At 56.0% G+C, this 16933-nt stretch overlaps 1 protein-coding gene across 1 annotated transcript in view; it reads right to left on the bottom strand.

The window, feature by feature from the left end:
• PTPRS (protein tyrosine phosphatase receptor type S) overlaps positions 1–16453 on the bottom strand; it is a 67066-nt gene extending 50613 nt beyond the window's left edge. Inside the window, exons 1-4 of the mRNA XM_068537206.1 lie at positions 16285–16453; positions 9778–9923; positions 9063–9204; positions 1866–2054 (exon numbers count right to left, since the gene is read on the bottom strand). Of these exons, the coding sequence (XP_068393307.1) occupies positions 1866–2054; positions 9063–9204; positions 9778–9923; positions 16285–16375 (568 nt within the window). The 5' untranslated portion in view covers positions 16376–16453. The remainder of the gene's footprint in view (positions 1–1865; positions 2055–9062; positions 9205–9777; positions 9924–16284) is intronic.
• Positions 16454–16933: the final 480 nt, after the last annotated feature.

Below are 16933 nucleotides of genomic sequence, written 5' to 3'. Positions count from 1 at the left end.
GGGAGGTCAGAATAATGATCAGATTGATTACAATTTTTTTTTTTCCTTTGGCCGTGCTGTGCGCCTCGTGGGATCTTAGTTCCCCGACCAGGGATTGAACCCGTGCCTCCTGCAGTGGAAGCTCAGAGTCTTAACCACCAGACCACCAGGGAAGTCCCTTGATTATGATTTTTAAAGCAGCTGATGTTCATTGAGCACTTGCTACATGCCAGGCAGCCTGTCAGGGGCCCCTCACAGAAACGCTAGGGAATAGGCACGGTTTATGAGGATGCTGAGACCCAGGGGATGGGGCACCAATTAATCATTTCATTATATTGGGGCGACAATGGTGGAAACCAGCAGAGAAGCAACTGGATCCCAAAGGTTGCCATCACTCCTCCAGCTGAACCCCCCAAGCTGCAAATATCCTCAGACAGGTTGGGACGGGGAAGGCTACATCTCTCCCCAGTGCGAGGTCCAGGTCTCTCCCGGGAAGAAATTCTGGGCTTAACATCTGCCCCTTTTCAGGGTTTGGGTCTTTGTTGAGGGAAGGCGAAAGCAGAGGATGGGCAGACAGGACTCCTCAGAGGATGGGACTGGGCAGTGAGTGGGGGGGAGGGGCGCTGAGAACGATGGGGTGGCCTTCTGGCAGGGGTGGCTCCAGGGCGGGGGGGCCCTCAAAGGAAGGGGAGAGAGAAAAGAGAGGGTGCACCAACACGTGTCCATGTGACTGAAACATGCGTGAGTGCCCCCGGGCACATCCCGACCACACACGTGTCCGCGCGCACAAGGACCAGCCTGAGACGTGCACATGGGAGGGACTGTCACGCGGATACACGTGTGACCGAGACACACGTGGACAGGCTTTGCTATGTGGGGTGGGGAGGCAACCCTGTGCCGATGGCACAGCCTGTGTGTGCCCACACACGGGGAGCAGGTCAGGACACACAGGGAGCCCGGACACACACACGCGGACGTTCGTGAGGCAGTTAAGACAGCCGACACAATGCACACACAGCCCCGCAGAGAGATGGACCCACAGACAGAGGCACAGAGGTGCTGTGCTAAGACACGATCGTGGAAGTGCCTGGCCCCAAGGTGGCTAAGGCCTTGTGCTCTGTCCAAGGCTCCCCTATCCCGGCCGGGGCCTGGACAAACAGGTTGGACTGCCTGTCCATGCCCCATCACGTCCTTACTGCTTCAGTCTTGGAGACACTCTCTCCCTGCAGCCCTCTATGGCTCCCCAGTACCTTACCTGTCTATGCCCACTATCTCCTCTGGAGACACCCACTGCTTCAGTACTGGAAATACTCTCTTGCCTTTGCCTTATGCTCCCCTCTACTCCCACCTGTCTGGACGCCATTATATCCTCACTGGACAAGTCTACTGCTTTAGCACAGAAGATACCCTCCCTCTGCCACCTTCCATGGCTCCCCATCACCTCTCCCTGTCTGTTCTCCCACTGCGTCCCCACTGTTGGGGCACTGTAGACACCCACCCTCCTCTGTGGGTTTCCATCACCCGCAACTATCTGTGCCTCATTAGGACCCCGCTGCGTGGGTACTGGAGACCCTCTGCCCCTGCGGCCTCTGCAGTTCCCCATCATTGTACATATCTGGGTCCATTATATCTCCATGCAGGCACTGAAGAACTCTCCCCCTACCATCCGCCATAGCTCCCCATTACCCCTGCCTGTCTATATCCTATTACATCCCCACTGGTTCAGCTCTGAAGACACTTTCTCCCCCAATACCAATGCCCTCCGTGGCTGCACATCAGCTCTGCCTTTCTGTCCTCCATCAGTCCCCAGGGCTTGGGCCCTGAGATGCTGCCCTCCCCCTTCTACCCTCTGTGGCTCCCGCATCCTCCTGGCCACCTGTGCTCACCTGATCGCAGCTGCTTGATGCGCCCATTGCTGGCACTGGGGTCCACGGGCAAGAAGTCCTTGAACCAGGTGATCTCGGGGTCAGGGTTGCCACTCGCAGCACAGAGCATGGTAGCTGTCCGAGTCCGCTCTACCACCTTCAGCTGGGGGCCCATGTCGATGTTGGGGAAACCAGGGGGCAGCTGGTCCTCTGAGGGTGGAGGCGGGAAAAACAAAGCAGAGGCCCAGTTGTCACGAGGCCATCCCACCAGGGTGGGGCTCAGGGACGGGCCCTGGGTCCAGCCCCTGCCTGGCTGGGTGACCTCCTATAGCCTGTCTCTTTCTCTGTCTGTGAGAAAGACCACTCTCATGTCGGGGAGCTGCTGGGAGAACATCAGGCGAGACCAGGACCTCTGACCCGGGGCGATCCTGCCCCCAGGGGACACTGGGCCATGTCTGGGGACACCTATGGTTGTCACTCCTGGCATTGAGTGGGTGGGCCCAGGAATACTGCTCCACCCCTCCCAGCGCCTAGGACGGCCCTGCAGAGGACGATCCGGCCCTGATGTCAACAGCGCAGAGGCTACAAAACCCTTGGGTTACTTTACAGCAGCCAGAAGGAGCTTTTTGGAATGTAAACGGCACCACACCGCCCCTCCCGCTGCCCGTGGCCCCCACCACCCTCTGGAGGAACCCAACCTCCTTGCCTGATGCTGGCCCCCGCCGGCCTCGGCTGCCCCGTCGCACGCCAGCCTCACACTTCTCGCTCTCTCCATCCAGCCACACCAGCCACCTTGGTCCCCAAAGTCGTCACGCCCCCTCCTGCATCACCCCTGGGCATCCACATCACCTCAGGCTAGCTCGTGGCCCCAAGTTATAAATCCTCCTGGGGAATTCCCTGGCGGTCCAGTGGTTAGGACTCCGTGCTTCCAGTGCAGAGGGCACGGGTTTGATCCCTGGTTGGGGAACTAAGATCCTGCATGCCGCACAGCATGGCCAAAATAATAGCAATAATAATAAAAAATTCTCCTGGACTCCAGAACATCCAAGCGTCAAACTCCATGGCTCACGATGTATCTGCATCTCCGCCATGTCCCTACAGCCCCCTGCGGGTCCTGACACACAGCAGGTGTGCCTACTACTGAGCCCGTGCTCTAGAGCCCACGAGCCACAACTACTGAGCCCGTGTGCCACAACTACTGAAGCCCGTGTGCCTAGAGCCCATGCTCCGCAACAAGAGAAGCCACCTCAATGAGAAGCCCGTGCACCTCAACGAAGAGTAGCCCCCGCTCACCGCAACTAGAGAAAGCCCGCGCGGAGCAACGAAGACCCAACAGCGAAAGATAAATAAATTAAAAAAAAAAATCTTAAAAAAAAAAGAGTGGATGTATGTATTTGTATTAACAGATACACTTTGCTGTACACCTGATACTAATACAACACTGTGAGTCAATTATACCCCAATAAAAATTTTTTTTAAAAAAAAGAAGAATGTGGTTCTGGCCTGAGGCGATGGGGCGGGTGGCCTTCGTTCATGTAATCTGCACATCGCACCATGGGCTCCATGGCCTGACTCAGCTGGAGTTGATGCCAGGGTGGGGTATGCAGCTCAACAGCCTCCCACCAGGTCCCACCCCCTCTTGCACCTTTGCCCTCCCCCTCCAGCACCTGGACTCCTGGATCCTTTTGCTCTCACCCCTAAAACCCCCAGCTCTGGTCTGGCCTGTCATCTGCAGTGGACAAAGGGTCCCCTGGGGTAGGGCAGGCTTCCTCAGCTAAAATTAAAACAGCCACTAGCCCCCTTGTTATGGGCTGAAATGTGTACCTCCCCCCTCCTCCAATACATAGGTTGAGGCCCTAACCCTCGGGACCTCAGAATTAGATTGTATTTGGAGACAGAGTCTTTACAAAGGTCATTAAGTCAAATGCGGTATTAGGGCGACCCTCATCCAACGCGACTGGTGTCCTCATAAGAAGAGGAGATTAAGAACCAGGCACACACAGAGCGGAGACCATGTAAAGACCCAGGAGGAGACGGCTGTCTCTGAGGCAAGGAGAGAGGCCTCAGAAGGAACCAACCCTGCCGACACCTTGATCTAGGACCTCCAGCCTCCAGACTGTGAAAAAAACATGTGATGTAAGCCGCCCAGACTGTGGTACTTTGTCAGAGCAGCCCTAGCAAACTCACACAGTCCCTGCCCCACCCCTGATGGACAAGTGACGAAAAAGTGACCGCACACAGGGCTGATGAGACCGAGGAGAAACAGGTCTGCTAGTCCACAGCTGGCAGGAATGCTCATTGGTACAGCGGGACCAGGAGGGGCGAGTTGGTACCATCCACCTGAGACCACCGAGCCCTCAGCTCAGCGGCTGGCTCCCCAGGCCCGTGCACTCAAGGAGGAAGGCAGAGGTATTCCTGAGGCACCAACAGTAATGGGAAAATGCTGGCGACAATCTAAACACCTGTAGAGACCTGGGCCATCTATGAATGGGTCCCTGAAACAAGCAGAAGGAATCTCCTTACAGACAGATTCGTAACAAACTCCAAGATGCATTCCTAAGTGGACAGAGTTCAGTGTGAAAGATGTGTAGACCAAGGATCAAAAACTACAGCCCCTGGGACTTCCCTGGTGGCGCAGTGGTTAAGTATCCGCCTTCCAATGCAGGGATGCGGGTTCGATCCCTGGTCGGGGAACTAAGATCCCACATGCTGCGGGGCAACTAAGCCTGCGTGCCGCAGCTGAGCCTGTGCGCTCTGGAGCCCGCACGCCACAACAAGAGAGAAGCCCGTGCACCGCAATGAAAGACCCCGCGTGCTGCAACTAAGACCCAGCACAGCCAAATTAATTAATTAATTAAAAGAAAACAAAAACAAAAAACTACAGCCCCTCGGCCAAACCTGGGGCCCCACTTGTTTTTGTTGATAAAAGTTTCATTGGTGCACGGCCACGCCCATTGGTTTCCTCATCATCTACACAGCTTTCCTGAACTGAGAAGTTGCAAGAGACACTGTCTAGCCTGCAGAGTCAAAAATATTTACTCCCGGGGCTTCCCTGGTGGCGCAGTGGTTGGGAGTCTGCCTGCCAATGCAGGGGACACGGGCTCGAGCCCTGGTCTGGGAGGATCCCACAAGCCGCGGAGCAACTGGGCCCGTGAGCCACAACTACTGAGCCTGCGCGTCTGGAGCTTGTGCTCCGCAACGAGAGAGGCCTCGACGGTGAGAGGCCCGCGCACCGCGATGAAGAGTGGCCCCCGCTCGCCACAACTAGAGAAAGCCCTCGCACAGAAACGAAGACCCAACACAGCCAAAATAAATAAATAAATAAATAAATAGCGGTCCCTTTAAAAAAAAAAAAGAGAGAGACAGACTATAGATCAATTTCTCTATTAAAAAAAAAAAATTTAGGGGGCTTCCCTGGTGGCGCAGTGGTTGAGAATCTGCCTGCCAATGCAGGGGACACGGGTTCGAGCCCTGGTCTGGGAAGAACCCACATGCCGCCGAGCGACTAGGCCCGTGAGCCACAACTGCGGAGCCTGCGCGTCTGGAGCCTGTGCTCCGCAACAAGAGAGGCCGCGATAGTGAGAGGCCCGCGCATCGCGATGAAGAGTGGCCCCCGCTTGCCACAACTAGAGAAAGCCCTCGCACAGAAACAAAGACCCAACACAGCCATAAATAAATAAATAAATAAATAAATAAATAATTAAAAAAAAAAAAAATTTACTCCGGTGTTTTACAGAAGAAGCCTGCTGCCTCCTGGTAAAGATAAAGCTGCTATCTGTGTAAAAAGGAAATAATAAACGTGTATTTGCTTACAAATGCCCAGGAGGGGCACCGGGCATGGTGGGTGTGTTGGGGGATGGACAGGGGGCTGGGGAAGAGGTGGGCCAGAGGCCACCATGTGGGGAGGGAACAGAGACCCAGGTACATGGAAGCGGCAGGAGGCCAAGACGGGGTAAGGGAGAGCCTGGCCGGGGCACCACCACCCCGTGTCCCCAGTTAAACAAGAGAGCTGTGTGGTTCCGGCCCAGGCAGGGGTCGCTTCGTAGAGGAAAACGGCCCCAGTCCCAAGTCCTGAGCACTATGTACCAGGCGCTGTAAGGTAGCTTTCTGTGCCCACCTCTGAGATGGGATCTATTTCACAGAGGGGGAAACTGAGGCTCAAACACTTGCGTACCCGCCCGGGTCATACAGCCAGGACACAGCAAGGCTGGGATTTGAACCCAGGCCGGGCTAAGCCTGAAGGAAGCTGGGTGTGGCCGGCATCTGCAGAACCCCCAAGCCGGGCCTGGACCTGTGGGGTCGGATGGGGTGGCTGGATCCTGTCTGAGCTGCTTCCACACCCAGTTTGTTCTTCCCGGCCCGGAGGCCTGGACCACCTCATGCATGGTTCTGATTGGCTACTGATGACGTCACTGGAGGTTTGGGCCAAGACAACTGGGCCTCAATTCTTGGTGCTCAAACCTGGCCCAGGCGGGCTGGGGGCTGGGTCTGCTGGCGTCCCTCTGTGTACCCGTTTCCTCTGTGTGTGTGCACGGGTGCATGAGTGTGCATGCGTGCTCACCCACGTATGCACCCGCACCCCATGCGTGTCCACACGTGAGCACTTCCTGGGTGCGTGCAGCCCCGCGAGGGGCCCCCCGTGAGTGCCTGTAGGCGGCAGCCAGCCAGGGTGGGGGAGGCCGCGGCCGCCTGACGTTACCGAGAGCTCCTAATTAAACAAAAATGTTCATCGAGTACCACATTGTGCCTGATTCCTCGGAGTTTAATTAAAACAACAGCGCGGGAGGCGTGAGCAGGGTCCACAATCAGATGGCAGCGGAGGAAGGGAAGCTGGGGGTGCTGGGCCCGGCAGCCCAGACCTTCCCGCTCAGCCGCGGGGGGGTGGGGGGGGAGGAGGGTGTCCCTGGGGCTCGCGGGGCGGGGGCGCCTGAGGCGGGGGAGGCAGGGGGCGCAGGCGTTCTGGATCAAACGCTCTGGGCTGGGCGCCCAGCCCAAGCGCCACGTCTTTCTAGGCGGCCCGAGAACAGAGATGCCAAGGGTCTTGTTGGGGGGGGCGGGGAACGGAGATGTGTCTTTCCCAGACTCCCAGAGACAGCGGTTAATAGATTCACAGCGTGTCCTTTTAACTCTCTGAGCGCTTACAATGGAGGCTGGCACAGTAGGGGGGGGGCGGGGCGGGAGGCGGGCTGTTCCTGAGAAAGGTCAGGGCAAAAATATCTGCTGGGAAGAGGCGGGGCGGGCTGGGGCGGGTGGACTCCTCCCCTTCCCTCCTCCTCCCTCAATCCGCCAGCAGGATGGGCTCCAGGACACACACACAATGAAACTATGAGGCCTCTTGTTAAAAAATTACTAGGAATTTCCAGGCGGTAACGGCAGAGCCTTCTGAGGGCGGTCGCACACCAGGGTCTGGGACCACGTGCCCCTGCGGCCAATGTGACAGCTCCTCCCAGGGCCCCAAGCTGACCGTGGCTCCACTGCCTGGGAGGACACTGGATGACTCCCAACCTGGGAGCCACATGTGGGGGCCACCTGCCCCCAATGGCTGGCAGTGGCTTGTACTTTTTTTTTTTTTTTTCATTTTGGCCGTGCCGTGCAGCATATGGGATCTTAGTTCCCTGACCAGGGATCCCGCAACCCCTGCAGTGGAAGCGCAAAGTCTTAACCAATGGACCACCAAGGAAGTTCCAAGTGGCGTCTACTTAGAGATCAGACAGGGTCAGGGTGCCCCTGTAGGCGACAGGCAGAATCCACCTACCCACCCACCCACCTGACAGCTGCAGTATGGCTGGTGGCAGCTGTCTTGTCACAACCAGAATAACAACGACAGTGATAATAATATCAGATCGGTAGAATCAACCAAATGCTTGTTCCCCTCGTGGCACCATGCTGGTCCCTCACTTGTATCTGGTTCTGAAACAATCCCTTGTGGTGAACATCATTATTATCCCACTTTGGAGGTGAGGACACTGCAGCTCAGAGAGGTTCATTAACTTGCCAAGGTCACAAAGCTACGGAGGGGCAGTGCCAGGATGCGAACTCAAGTTGCAGGCCCCTGGGTTAAAACCACCCTGCAGGGCTTCCCTGGTGGCGCAGTGGTTGGGAATCTGCCTGCTAATGCAGGGGACATGGGTTCCAGCCCTGGTCTGGGAAGATCCCACATGCCGCGGAGCAACTGGGCCCGTGAGCCACAACTACTGAGCCTGCGCGTCTGGAGCCTGTGCTCAGCAAAGGGAGAGGCCGCGACAGTGAGAGGCCCGCGCACCGCGATGAAGAGTGGCCCCCGCTCTCCGCAACTGGAGAAGGCCCTCGCGCAGAGACGAAGACCCAACACAGCCAAAAATAAATAAATAAATTTATTAAAAAAAACAACAAAAAACCACCTTGCAAGGGAGAAGGCAGCAGGGAGCAGCTGGGGTCGGGGGCAGGCGGGTTTGTGGTGAGACTGTCTGAATGATGCTGTTTTACAATAAGGAAGCCATTTTCTGGTCCCTAGCCCACCTGAATGAGGCCAGCAAGAAGCCCACAGGAAGGATCTCTGTGAATCTATGAGGAGGTGATATTTAGCTGTTTCTGCCTAGCCAGCCTCTATTCCTCCTTTGTTTCTTTAGGGGAACCACCCCTTACTGACCCCGTCTACTTGACTCCAGGGAAGACTCTGCCGATCAGAGTATTTGTTCCTCCAGCCACATTGACCAGCTCAGGGATGGTCATCTGACCCAAGCTGGGCCAACGAACAGCAGCAGTCCTGGGTCATTTAGTCCAGGGGGCCCCGGAGCCTGGGGCTAATGGGGGGAATCTCACTAAGGATACAGTTGATAGGGAAGAAAGCAAACCTAGAGGCAGAAAGTGAACTCTGAGAACATCATATGAGCTCCTGGATCCAGCTGAACCTGAAGCTAGTCTACTCCACAGATAATTTTAATTACATGAACCAATGAATTCTCAGTTTGAGTTGGATCTGCCTCTTGTAATCAGAAGAGCATGATTAAGATGACAAATGGAGATGATTCTAGTCCCTTAACACTCTTCTTTTTGGCAAAGACTCAGTAAATTCCTACCAGAAGGCTCTGGGCCCCAGTTGTATTACAGGCTAAAAAAAGGAGATCAAGGTCCCCCCAGAGAGAAAATCCAAAGCAAGACTTTCATGAATCCCTTTGGTATTTGTCCCCAAAGTCCAGGCCCCAGGTCCTCCCCGACCCACCCTGCGGAGCCCAGTACCTCGGAGGACAGTGAGCTTGGCATGGACGGTGATCTCCCCGGCGGAGTTCTGGGCCACACACTCGTACACGTTCTCATCCCGGGGTGTCCGGAGTGGCTGGATCCTCAGCACGGCCCCTGCACTCCCATCAAACTCAATCGTCTGCCATGGGTAGGGGACAAAGGTCAGGGTGAGGCTGGGGTCCCAGGCGTGAACAGGAGAGGAGCTGGGGGCTGTACACACATGTGTGTATACATCCATGTAAAGATGCTGGAGGCAGAAAACGGTCTGTACAAGTAAAGGGTATTGTGCATAAGTGGGTGTGTGACACTTGCACTTAAGTCTGGTGACAGGCATGTGAAGGCGTGCTGGACGTGGAAATGTGCGTGTCTGACCATGTACTTGTGCACAGAGTTGTGAATTCCCTTCTGTGTGCAGTGCTGAGATAAGATTCAGAGAGGGCAGGGGGTTGCTTGAGGCCACACAGCACAAAGGTGGCAGAACAAGCGAGCCTGAAGGGCCCTCATGGGGCACATGGTGGGGGGTGCACGTGGCAGAGAGTGGGTGGGAGAAGAGAAGGGACCTGTCTGGAGAGGGGGCCTGCCCTGGCTGCCCGTGCTCCATCTGGGGAACGTTTCTGGGACAGCTTCTGCGGCTGAGCTGCCGTGGCCCCGTCCAGGGGTGGGGCTGGCCCTCAGCTGTCTCCCCTCCCCTCCCCCGCCTCCCCCGACTCACCTCAAAGCGCTGCGAATTGACCTTCTTGCCCTTCTTGTTCCAGGTCACGCGTGGCTTGGGATCGCCCGTGGCCTGACACACAAAGGAGGCCACGCCCCCTGACACGCCAATCTGGTCCTTGGGTTCTTTGATGAACCTGGGGGGTTCTGGGGAGAGAGCAGGAAGCAGAGGGGCTCTGGTGGGCCCGGGCATGTGACGAGGACCCTATGGGGCCAGGCAAACATGCCCTCCATCCTCTGTCCGGCCACAGAGGTACCATGTGGGCCCGACAGGAGGGCTGGAGAGAAGAAGAAATGATACCACTGCCCCCTGTGGGTACCCCGGGCCCTGCCCAGCACCTCCACCCCCCGACCCGTATACAACAGCCACACATACTCACACGAGGACACACCTCACGTGGGCACACCTGCTCAGACCCAGTGCCACAGGGGAAGGTGAGAGGGGATACCCCTGAGACTTCGGGGTCCCTAAATTCAGCCCCTGAAGGCCCTCAGTAGTGACCAGCCAAACTATGGAGGGTCCTTGATCTTAAGAAGACTTGGGAGGAGAGAACTTGGTGGAATCCCCTGATGGGACATGTGGGGAGACTGAGGCATCAAACAGGGAAGCAGAGGGGTGACCAAGGGACCTGAGGTCAGGGCCAGACCAGAGACCGAACCCAGGGCTCCAGCCTCTTCAACCGTGGGAGGTGTCCAAACACAAGGAGTCAGAGCTGGAGGCCAGAGCTCAGAATGGGTGATCGGATGCTGCCAACCACTAGAGCAAGTGCTTATTGAGCGCCTACTGTATGCGGATGGTGTACACTCGGCAACGTCACAGCCTTCTGACAGTGCCGGGGGACAGAGCCACCACGATCCTCATTTCACACTCGAGAAAACCAAGGCACAGACCAGGCAAGGCCCTTGCTTCGACACAGCCAGCCAGTGGCTGAGCGGGGATTTGAACCGGGCTGGTCCCGTGCCCCCATCCTTTGCCCCTCATGATGATCTGATGTGCTAAGTCTCCCCAGGAAAGTCTCAAGTGGGAGCTACTATGTCTTTGATGCCTACACAGCCTCAACTCTGCACCTCGAACAGGCTACAGTACCTGAGAGTTCATTAACATTGTCCTCCTTTTTTTATTGACTTTTCACAGTAACCTCTGAATCGCCCAAAGGGATACTGGATTTCCATCCACAGTAATGCTACAATGTATCCCATTAAATGAATTCAGTTACTTCTGAGAGTTTTACCAGCAGACCCAAGGGCTGCAACATACTTACAAGGTCCCGAGGGAAACAACCTACATATCCAACAAAACAACAAAAGGGGATGATTAAATGAACACTGGGCCACCCACTAAGTGGAATACTATGCAGCTGTGAAAAGGGACAAGGATGCTTTTGTAATGAACTACTAGGACAGGAACAGCAAGATACACTATGAAATGGACAAAAAGTGAGGGGTAAAAAGTATAGTAAATGCTCCTGTTTGTGTGATGAGAAAAATGAAAATGGGGAAAGTGTGTGTGTGTGTGTGTGTGTGTGTGTATGTGTGCACAGAAACAACAGCTGCCTCTGGGAGGAGAAAGCAGGTGGCTGGACACAGGGGAAAGAAGGCTTCATACCCTGGTACCTTTTTTACATTTAGAACTATTGGAAGATAAATTGACATTATTATTTTTGTAAGGTCTGAATAGAAAGGTGAGCCAATTAAAGAAATATATTAAGTAAGTAAAAGTTTGGGGTCTGAGGAGAGGCAGAGAGAGGATGAACAACTCAAGCTTGAGCAACGCCAGGCCTCTGAGCACTGAGCCACTCAGGTTCACCTAGAAAGTTCTGGCTGCTCAGAAGTGCCGAGAAGTTCAAGGAGGCCTCAGGTTCCAAGTCTGGGTGCCACAGGGCCCAATTTCTCCAATCTGTGACTCAGGCTGGGCTTTGAACAAAATACGAGTCCCCGTCTCAGTGGCTTGACTGTCCTCACCTCCCTCATTCCAGGCTGTGCTCCCATTGATATGACCATATAAGTCTACACTGGCCACCTCTCTGGAAAATCAGTAGACCCCACTGCATGCAGGCCTCAGTGGGCTCACTCAAATCCTGTGTATCTTACTGGGGAAGTGACTGTTAATTCCACTGTACAGATGGGATTGTACAGGTTTAGGGAGGTTAATGAGCTTGCACGAGGTCACACAGCTCAGAAATGACAGCACCAGGGTTTGATCCTGGGTCTGTCTGTCCCCAAGCCCACGTCTTCTGTTCCTCTCACCTCCAGGCCCTGAGCCTGATTTCGATGTTTTTGCTCCACGCTGAGCCCTGGGCTGGGCCTGCCTCTCTGGCTCTGCCTGCCTGGGTTGCCCCTCCTACAGGAATGGTGACTGGGGCCATATGGGTCCCCAGCCAAGGTCACGGGGGAAAGTCTCTGTGGTCAGGTCAGGAATCTCGCTTCGGGGAAAAATCCTCCCTGGGGAGCCACTGGAAGGAAGGGCAGAAGCGGGCTGCAGGGAGTGAGAAGCATCCAGCTGCCGTTTTATGACTCGGAGCCGGGAAGACACCCCGAGCACCCTCCAATCCGGGAAACGAGACACGATGGGAGCCCGTGCTGTCCCTCCTCCTCTCTTCATCTGGCGGCTTCAACCTCAGCTCAGCCAGCACCTCCCCCAGGGAGCCTTCTTGGATTACCACCGGCCGGGTCAGGACCCCCTCTGTCCCCATCCTTCCATGGGCGCCCCCTTCCATCACGGCCCCGATCACACTGGGTTGAAATACTTGGTTGTGTGCCACCTGGCAGGGTGGGCATGAAACAGACCCCACTCCTTGGGACCCCACCACACCACTTCTCTGTGCCCGGTGACCCTTGAAAAACTGGGGCTTTGAACCTTGATGCTTGCCTAATACTGGGCCCAATGAAGCTGCTCACTCGCTCCCTGGCGCCCCCTCGCTGCAGGGCAGACGCCTCTCCGCTTACCTCCAGGCAGCTCTGGGATCCCAGCCAGCCCGGAAGAGCTTTCTCCGCCCGCTGCATCCCCCGTTCGAATATTTCTTGCAGACGCTTAGATTCTCTCATTTGGACAAACCCTCCCTTCCTCTTCTTGGCAAAGGGGCCCCGGACATAAGAAAGACCCACTGGGGTATGGCCGCAGCCTGTGGCAAGCAAGCGCTCCTTTTGTGCTGGGCTTGTTCTCACACTCAGCTCTATTCTGAGGCTCAGAAAGGGTGAGCGACTGGCCCCCAGTCACCCAGCTTGTGATGGGCAAGAGCTAAGATTCCAACCTGGTCCTATTTGGCTCCCAAAGCCCTGCAAATAGTACACTTGATATACAGGGTGGGGGGTCTTCAGCGATGGAGAGCACCCTGGGTGTTCCTGTTTCTTAGATGAAGAGACCGAGGTTCAGAGTGGCGATGCCAACAGCGCAGAGGCTGGGAAGGGCTTGGCCTGATTTCTGTTTTTCCATTTCAGATTTTGCAGAGAAAAATCTGGTGCCAGAGCTGGAGACCCACCCACCAGTCCCCTCCAACCCAGCCTGGGCTGGCCGCACAGCACCCTGGGAAGGCCCCACCGGACCAGAAGCTGTTTCTAGGGCAGAAATCACTCCTCTTGGTGCTGGATGGTGGACACTTCAGCTGCCTGCCCGGGCTCTCTACCACCTGACAGCCCCCGCCCGAACGGTTTCCTGAGGACCTGGGCTACTCCTTGAAGCTGGCAGTGCCAATCACGGTGCCCACAGCCCCTCTGCTGGCCCCCAGATGACAGGGTTCCTGCTAAACAGATCACCTCCTGGGGTCAAGATGCCCCAGCTTTGGAGATGGAGACCTGGGTTTGAGTCTAGGCCACTACCAATACCTAAAGGGATTCAGTAGTAACAATTCCAGGGGAATTCCCTGGCGGTCCAGTGGTTAGGACTCCACACTTCCACTGCAGGGGGCACGGGTTCGATCCCTGGTCAGGGAACTAAGATCCCACATGCTACACGCAGTGCAGCCAAAAAAAAAAAAAGAATTCCAGGGCTCACTGAGGGAGCATCCACGGAGCTAGCCCCGGCTACATGCCCAGTGCTGATGGCCTGGGTCACACTCCCTCATGGCTCGCCTGGACCACTGCAGTCTCCTCTGCCCTGGCATCCCCCCATCCTGTCCTCCCCCACCCCAAGTCTGTCCTCCCTCAGCAGCCAGAGGGCACCTGTGAGCACCTCAGTCAGGACCTGCCCCTCCTCTGCCCGCAGCCCTCCAGGGCTCCCACCTCCCTGGGGGTACAAGCCACGTCCTCTCTGCTGCCCACAAGGCCCTGCACAACCTGCCTCATCCCCTCCCTGCCCTCCCCTCCTCCCTCTCTCCCCCTCGCTCACTATGCTCCAGACACACGGGCCTCCTCACTGTTGCTCCAACACACCAGGCACAGTTCTGCCCCAGGACCTTTGCAAAGGCTATGCCTTCTGCCCAGGACACCTTCCCCCTAGACATGCATGGGGTGCACTCCTCAGCTCCTTTAGATCTCTGCTCAGATGTCATCTCCTTGGTGTGACCTTCCCTGATGCCCTCCCACCCATTTAAAATGCAGCCCCTAAAACTCCACTCATGCTTTCATCTCCCTTCCTGTTTATCTTGCTCCCGGGCACGTCCACCATCCAGCACACTCGGTGTCTCTCCCTCAAGATTATCAGCTCCAAAAGGGGGTGGGATATCTGCTTTGTCTCCCAGGTCTAAACCAGTGCCTGGCGCACAGTAGGTGCTTATGAAAAACCCACTGAGTGAATGAGAGCACAGCCCCACCCATGGTCACACGATAGAGCGAGGATTCGAACTCAGGACAGGATAGCCTCCAAACTCTGTGATCTCTACCCCCTCCTCACAGTGGCCACTTTGCAGCCTCAGTTTCCTCACCTGTCAATGGGAATGATCTCAGCATCCTGCCCAAGGCTGGTTAGTTATCACTGGAGCAAGATGTCAAAGTCGTAAATATATGATTTATTCCACTAGTGTAAGCTAAATCAGTGGTTGTCACGTGGGGGTGCCATTCAGGGGATGGGGCCAGGGACGCTACTCCGCACCCCACAGTGCCCAGGACGGCCCCCCAATGCCCGAGAATGCTCTGGCCCCGACGTCAGCAGTGCCGAGGGCAGGGGAAACCCTGCGCTAAGTGAATGAATGAAAAACCAAAAATGCTCAGCCCTCGGCCCACTATTCCCACTGTAAGGAATAGAGCAGAGAAGATACAGGCCCTGGGAGGTGACCAGACGGATCACAGCCCAGGCACGCCTGGCTGTGTGGGGTGATGGGTAGCAACCCGGGCTCTGGCGCCAGGCAGACTGGCCGATTCCTGGCTGTAAAATGTAACCTCACTGTGCCTCAGTTTCCCCATCTGTACAATGGGGATGGCGAGAATAGCCTCCATCTCATCAGGTGGTGGTGGCTGATCTGAATGTGTTAGGCATTTACTACAAAGTAATATAAAAACGAGAAAAAGCATGGATGGATGAGGCAGGTGTGTATGTCTCTGGTGTTCTCACCCAGGGGCAATAATTATCATGCTCGTGGTAACCCGGGATTGTGGACCTACTGTTTGCAAGCAGCATGCAGGGGCTTATCGTGTGTCCTTGTCCCAGGAATGCTGGGAGATGGATGATGCTGAGTTTCATTCTGTCAAGGTAGAAACGGCCGCTGAGCGAGGCTGAATCACTAGCCCAAGGTCACACAGCAGGTTAGCAGCGAAGTCAGGATTCAAACCCAGCCTAACAGCAGATCCCAGTTTCTTTCCCTGCTGACCTGAACCTCTGTGTCCCCATCAGCCTAATGACACCTTCTCTAGGCCCCTCGTGGTGGGATAGACCGTGGCATTAGGACTAGGACTGACTCTCATCCTCTCCACGTTACTGCCAGAAGCACAGCCTTGCCCATCCCCAAACTACACCAACCTCTTTCTTCACCTCCAGGCCTTTCTGTGTGCTAACACCTTCACCAGTAATGCCCTTTCTATTGGCAAACTCCTACACACCCACAAAACCCCAGCTCCAATGCCCTCTCTCCCAAGAAGCCTCCCCTGGCTCCGCCTGGGAAGGTTTGATTGCCTGTGTGTCTACCAACTGGGTGCTGGTGTTTCTACCTGTGGCAAGGGAAGGAAAACTCTGTGGCTACCTCAGGAGTGACTTCAAGTAAGCCCCAGTCCCCTCTGAGCTTTGGTTTCTCTCATGGAAAAATGGGGATGCTAATGAAACTAGCATGCTGGGTTCTGTGAGGTGGAGGGAGATGAAGCAGGTAAAGCCTGCATTTAGCGCTGGGCTTGGGGCAGATTCAACGCTGGGCAAACAGACACTGTCATCACTGTCACTATGACTGCTTTTTCATACCATTCTTGTTATTCACCTCTGCACCTCTCAGGACCCAGTGCACAGCAAGCATTCTACTCGGCCTCGTTCACAGAACACAGAGGCTCTGCACGGCAAACCCAGCGCCCTCCCCACCCCCCCCCCCGGGGGCAGGGTGGGGACACGTGTTCACACGTGCACATGCAAACTCAAGACGCCCGTACTTACCTTCTGTGGCACAGCCTCCGACCAGCAGGACCACGAGGAGGCCCATGGGACCAACCACAGACGCCACACCATGGCCCCAGGCAGGCGCCATGCTCGGCCGTGACCTGCAACCTCCAACCTCCGGCCCTGGAGGGGGGATGGCCCCCCCCCCCACGGTCCCTCACAGAGAGGCCTCAAGCCAAGCGTCAGTCGGGGCAGCGTCTGCAGAGACAAAAAGAGGGGCCGTGAGAGGGGAGCAGGGGAATCCAGGGGGACTTCATGGGGGAGGCAGCAGAAGGATCACAGAGGGGCAGACGAGAGTCACGGGGTGCGAGGGTGAGGGTTACAGGACAATGGGGGAGGATCAGGGGGCGACGATGGGGCAGAAAGAAAGCGCTGAGCCCCCACGATGAACTGAATGTTGTGTCCCCCTAAAATTATTATGTTGAAACCTAACCCTCAGTGTGATGGTCTCAGGGGCCTTTGGGAGGTGATTAGGTCATGTGGTGGAGCCCTTGTGAATGGGATTAGTGCCCTTATAAAGAGACCCAGAGAACTCCCTCGCTCCCCGCCACCATGTGAGGACATAGCAAGAAGACGGTCGTCTGTGAATCAGGAAGCAGGTTCTCACCAGACACCAATTCTGCCAGCGCCTTGATCTTGGACTTCT

The sequence above is a fragment of the Eschrichtius robustus genome, chromosome 2 (assembly GCF_028021215.1).
Source record: "Eschrichtius robustus isolate mEscRob2 chromosome 2, mEscRob2.pri, whole genome shotgun sequence".
In the NCBI taxonomy this organism is placed as follows: domain Eukaryota; kingdom Metazoa; phylum Chordata; class Mammalia; order Artiodactyla; family Eschrichtiidae; genus Eschrichtius; species Eschrichtius robustus.
The sequence above is the reverse complement of the archived record's forward strand: the minus strand, read 5'-3'. Positions and strand labels throughout refer to the sequence as shown.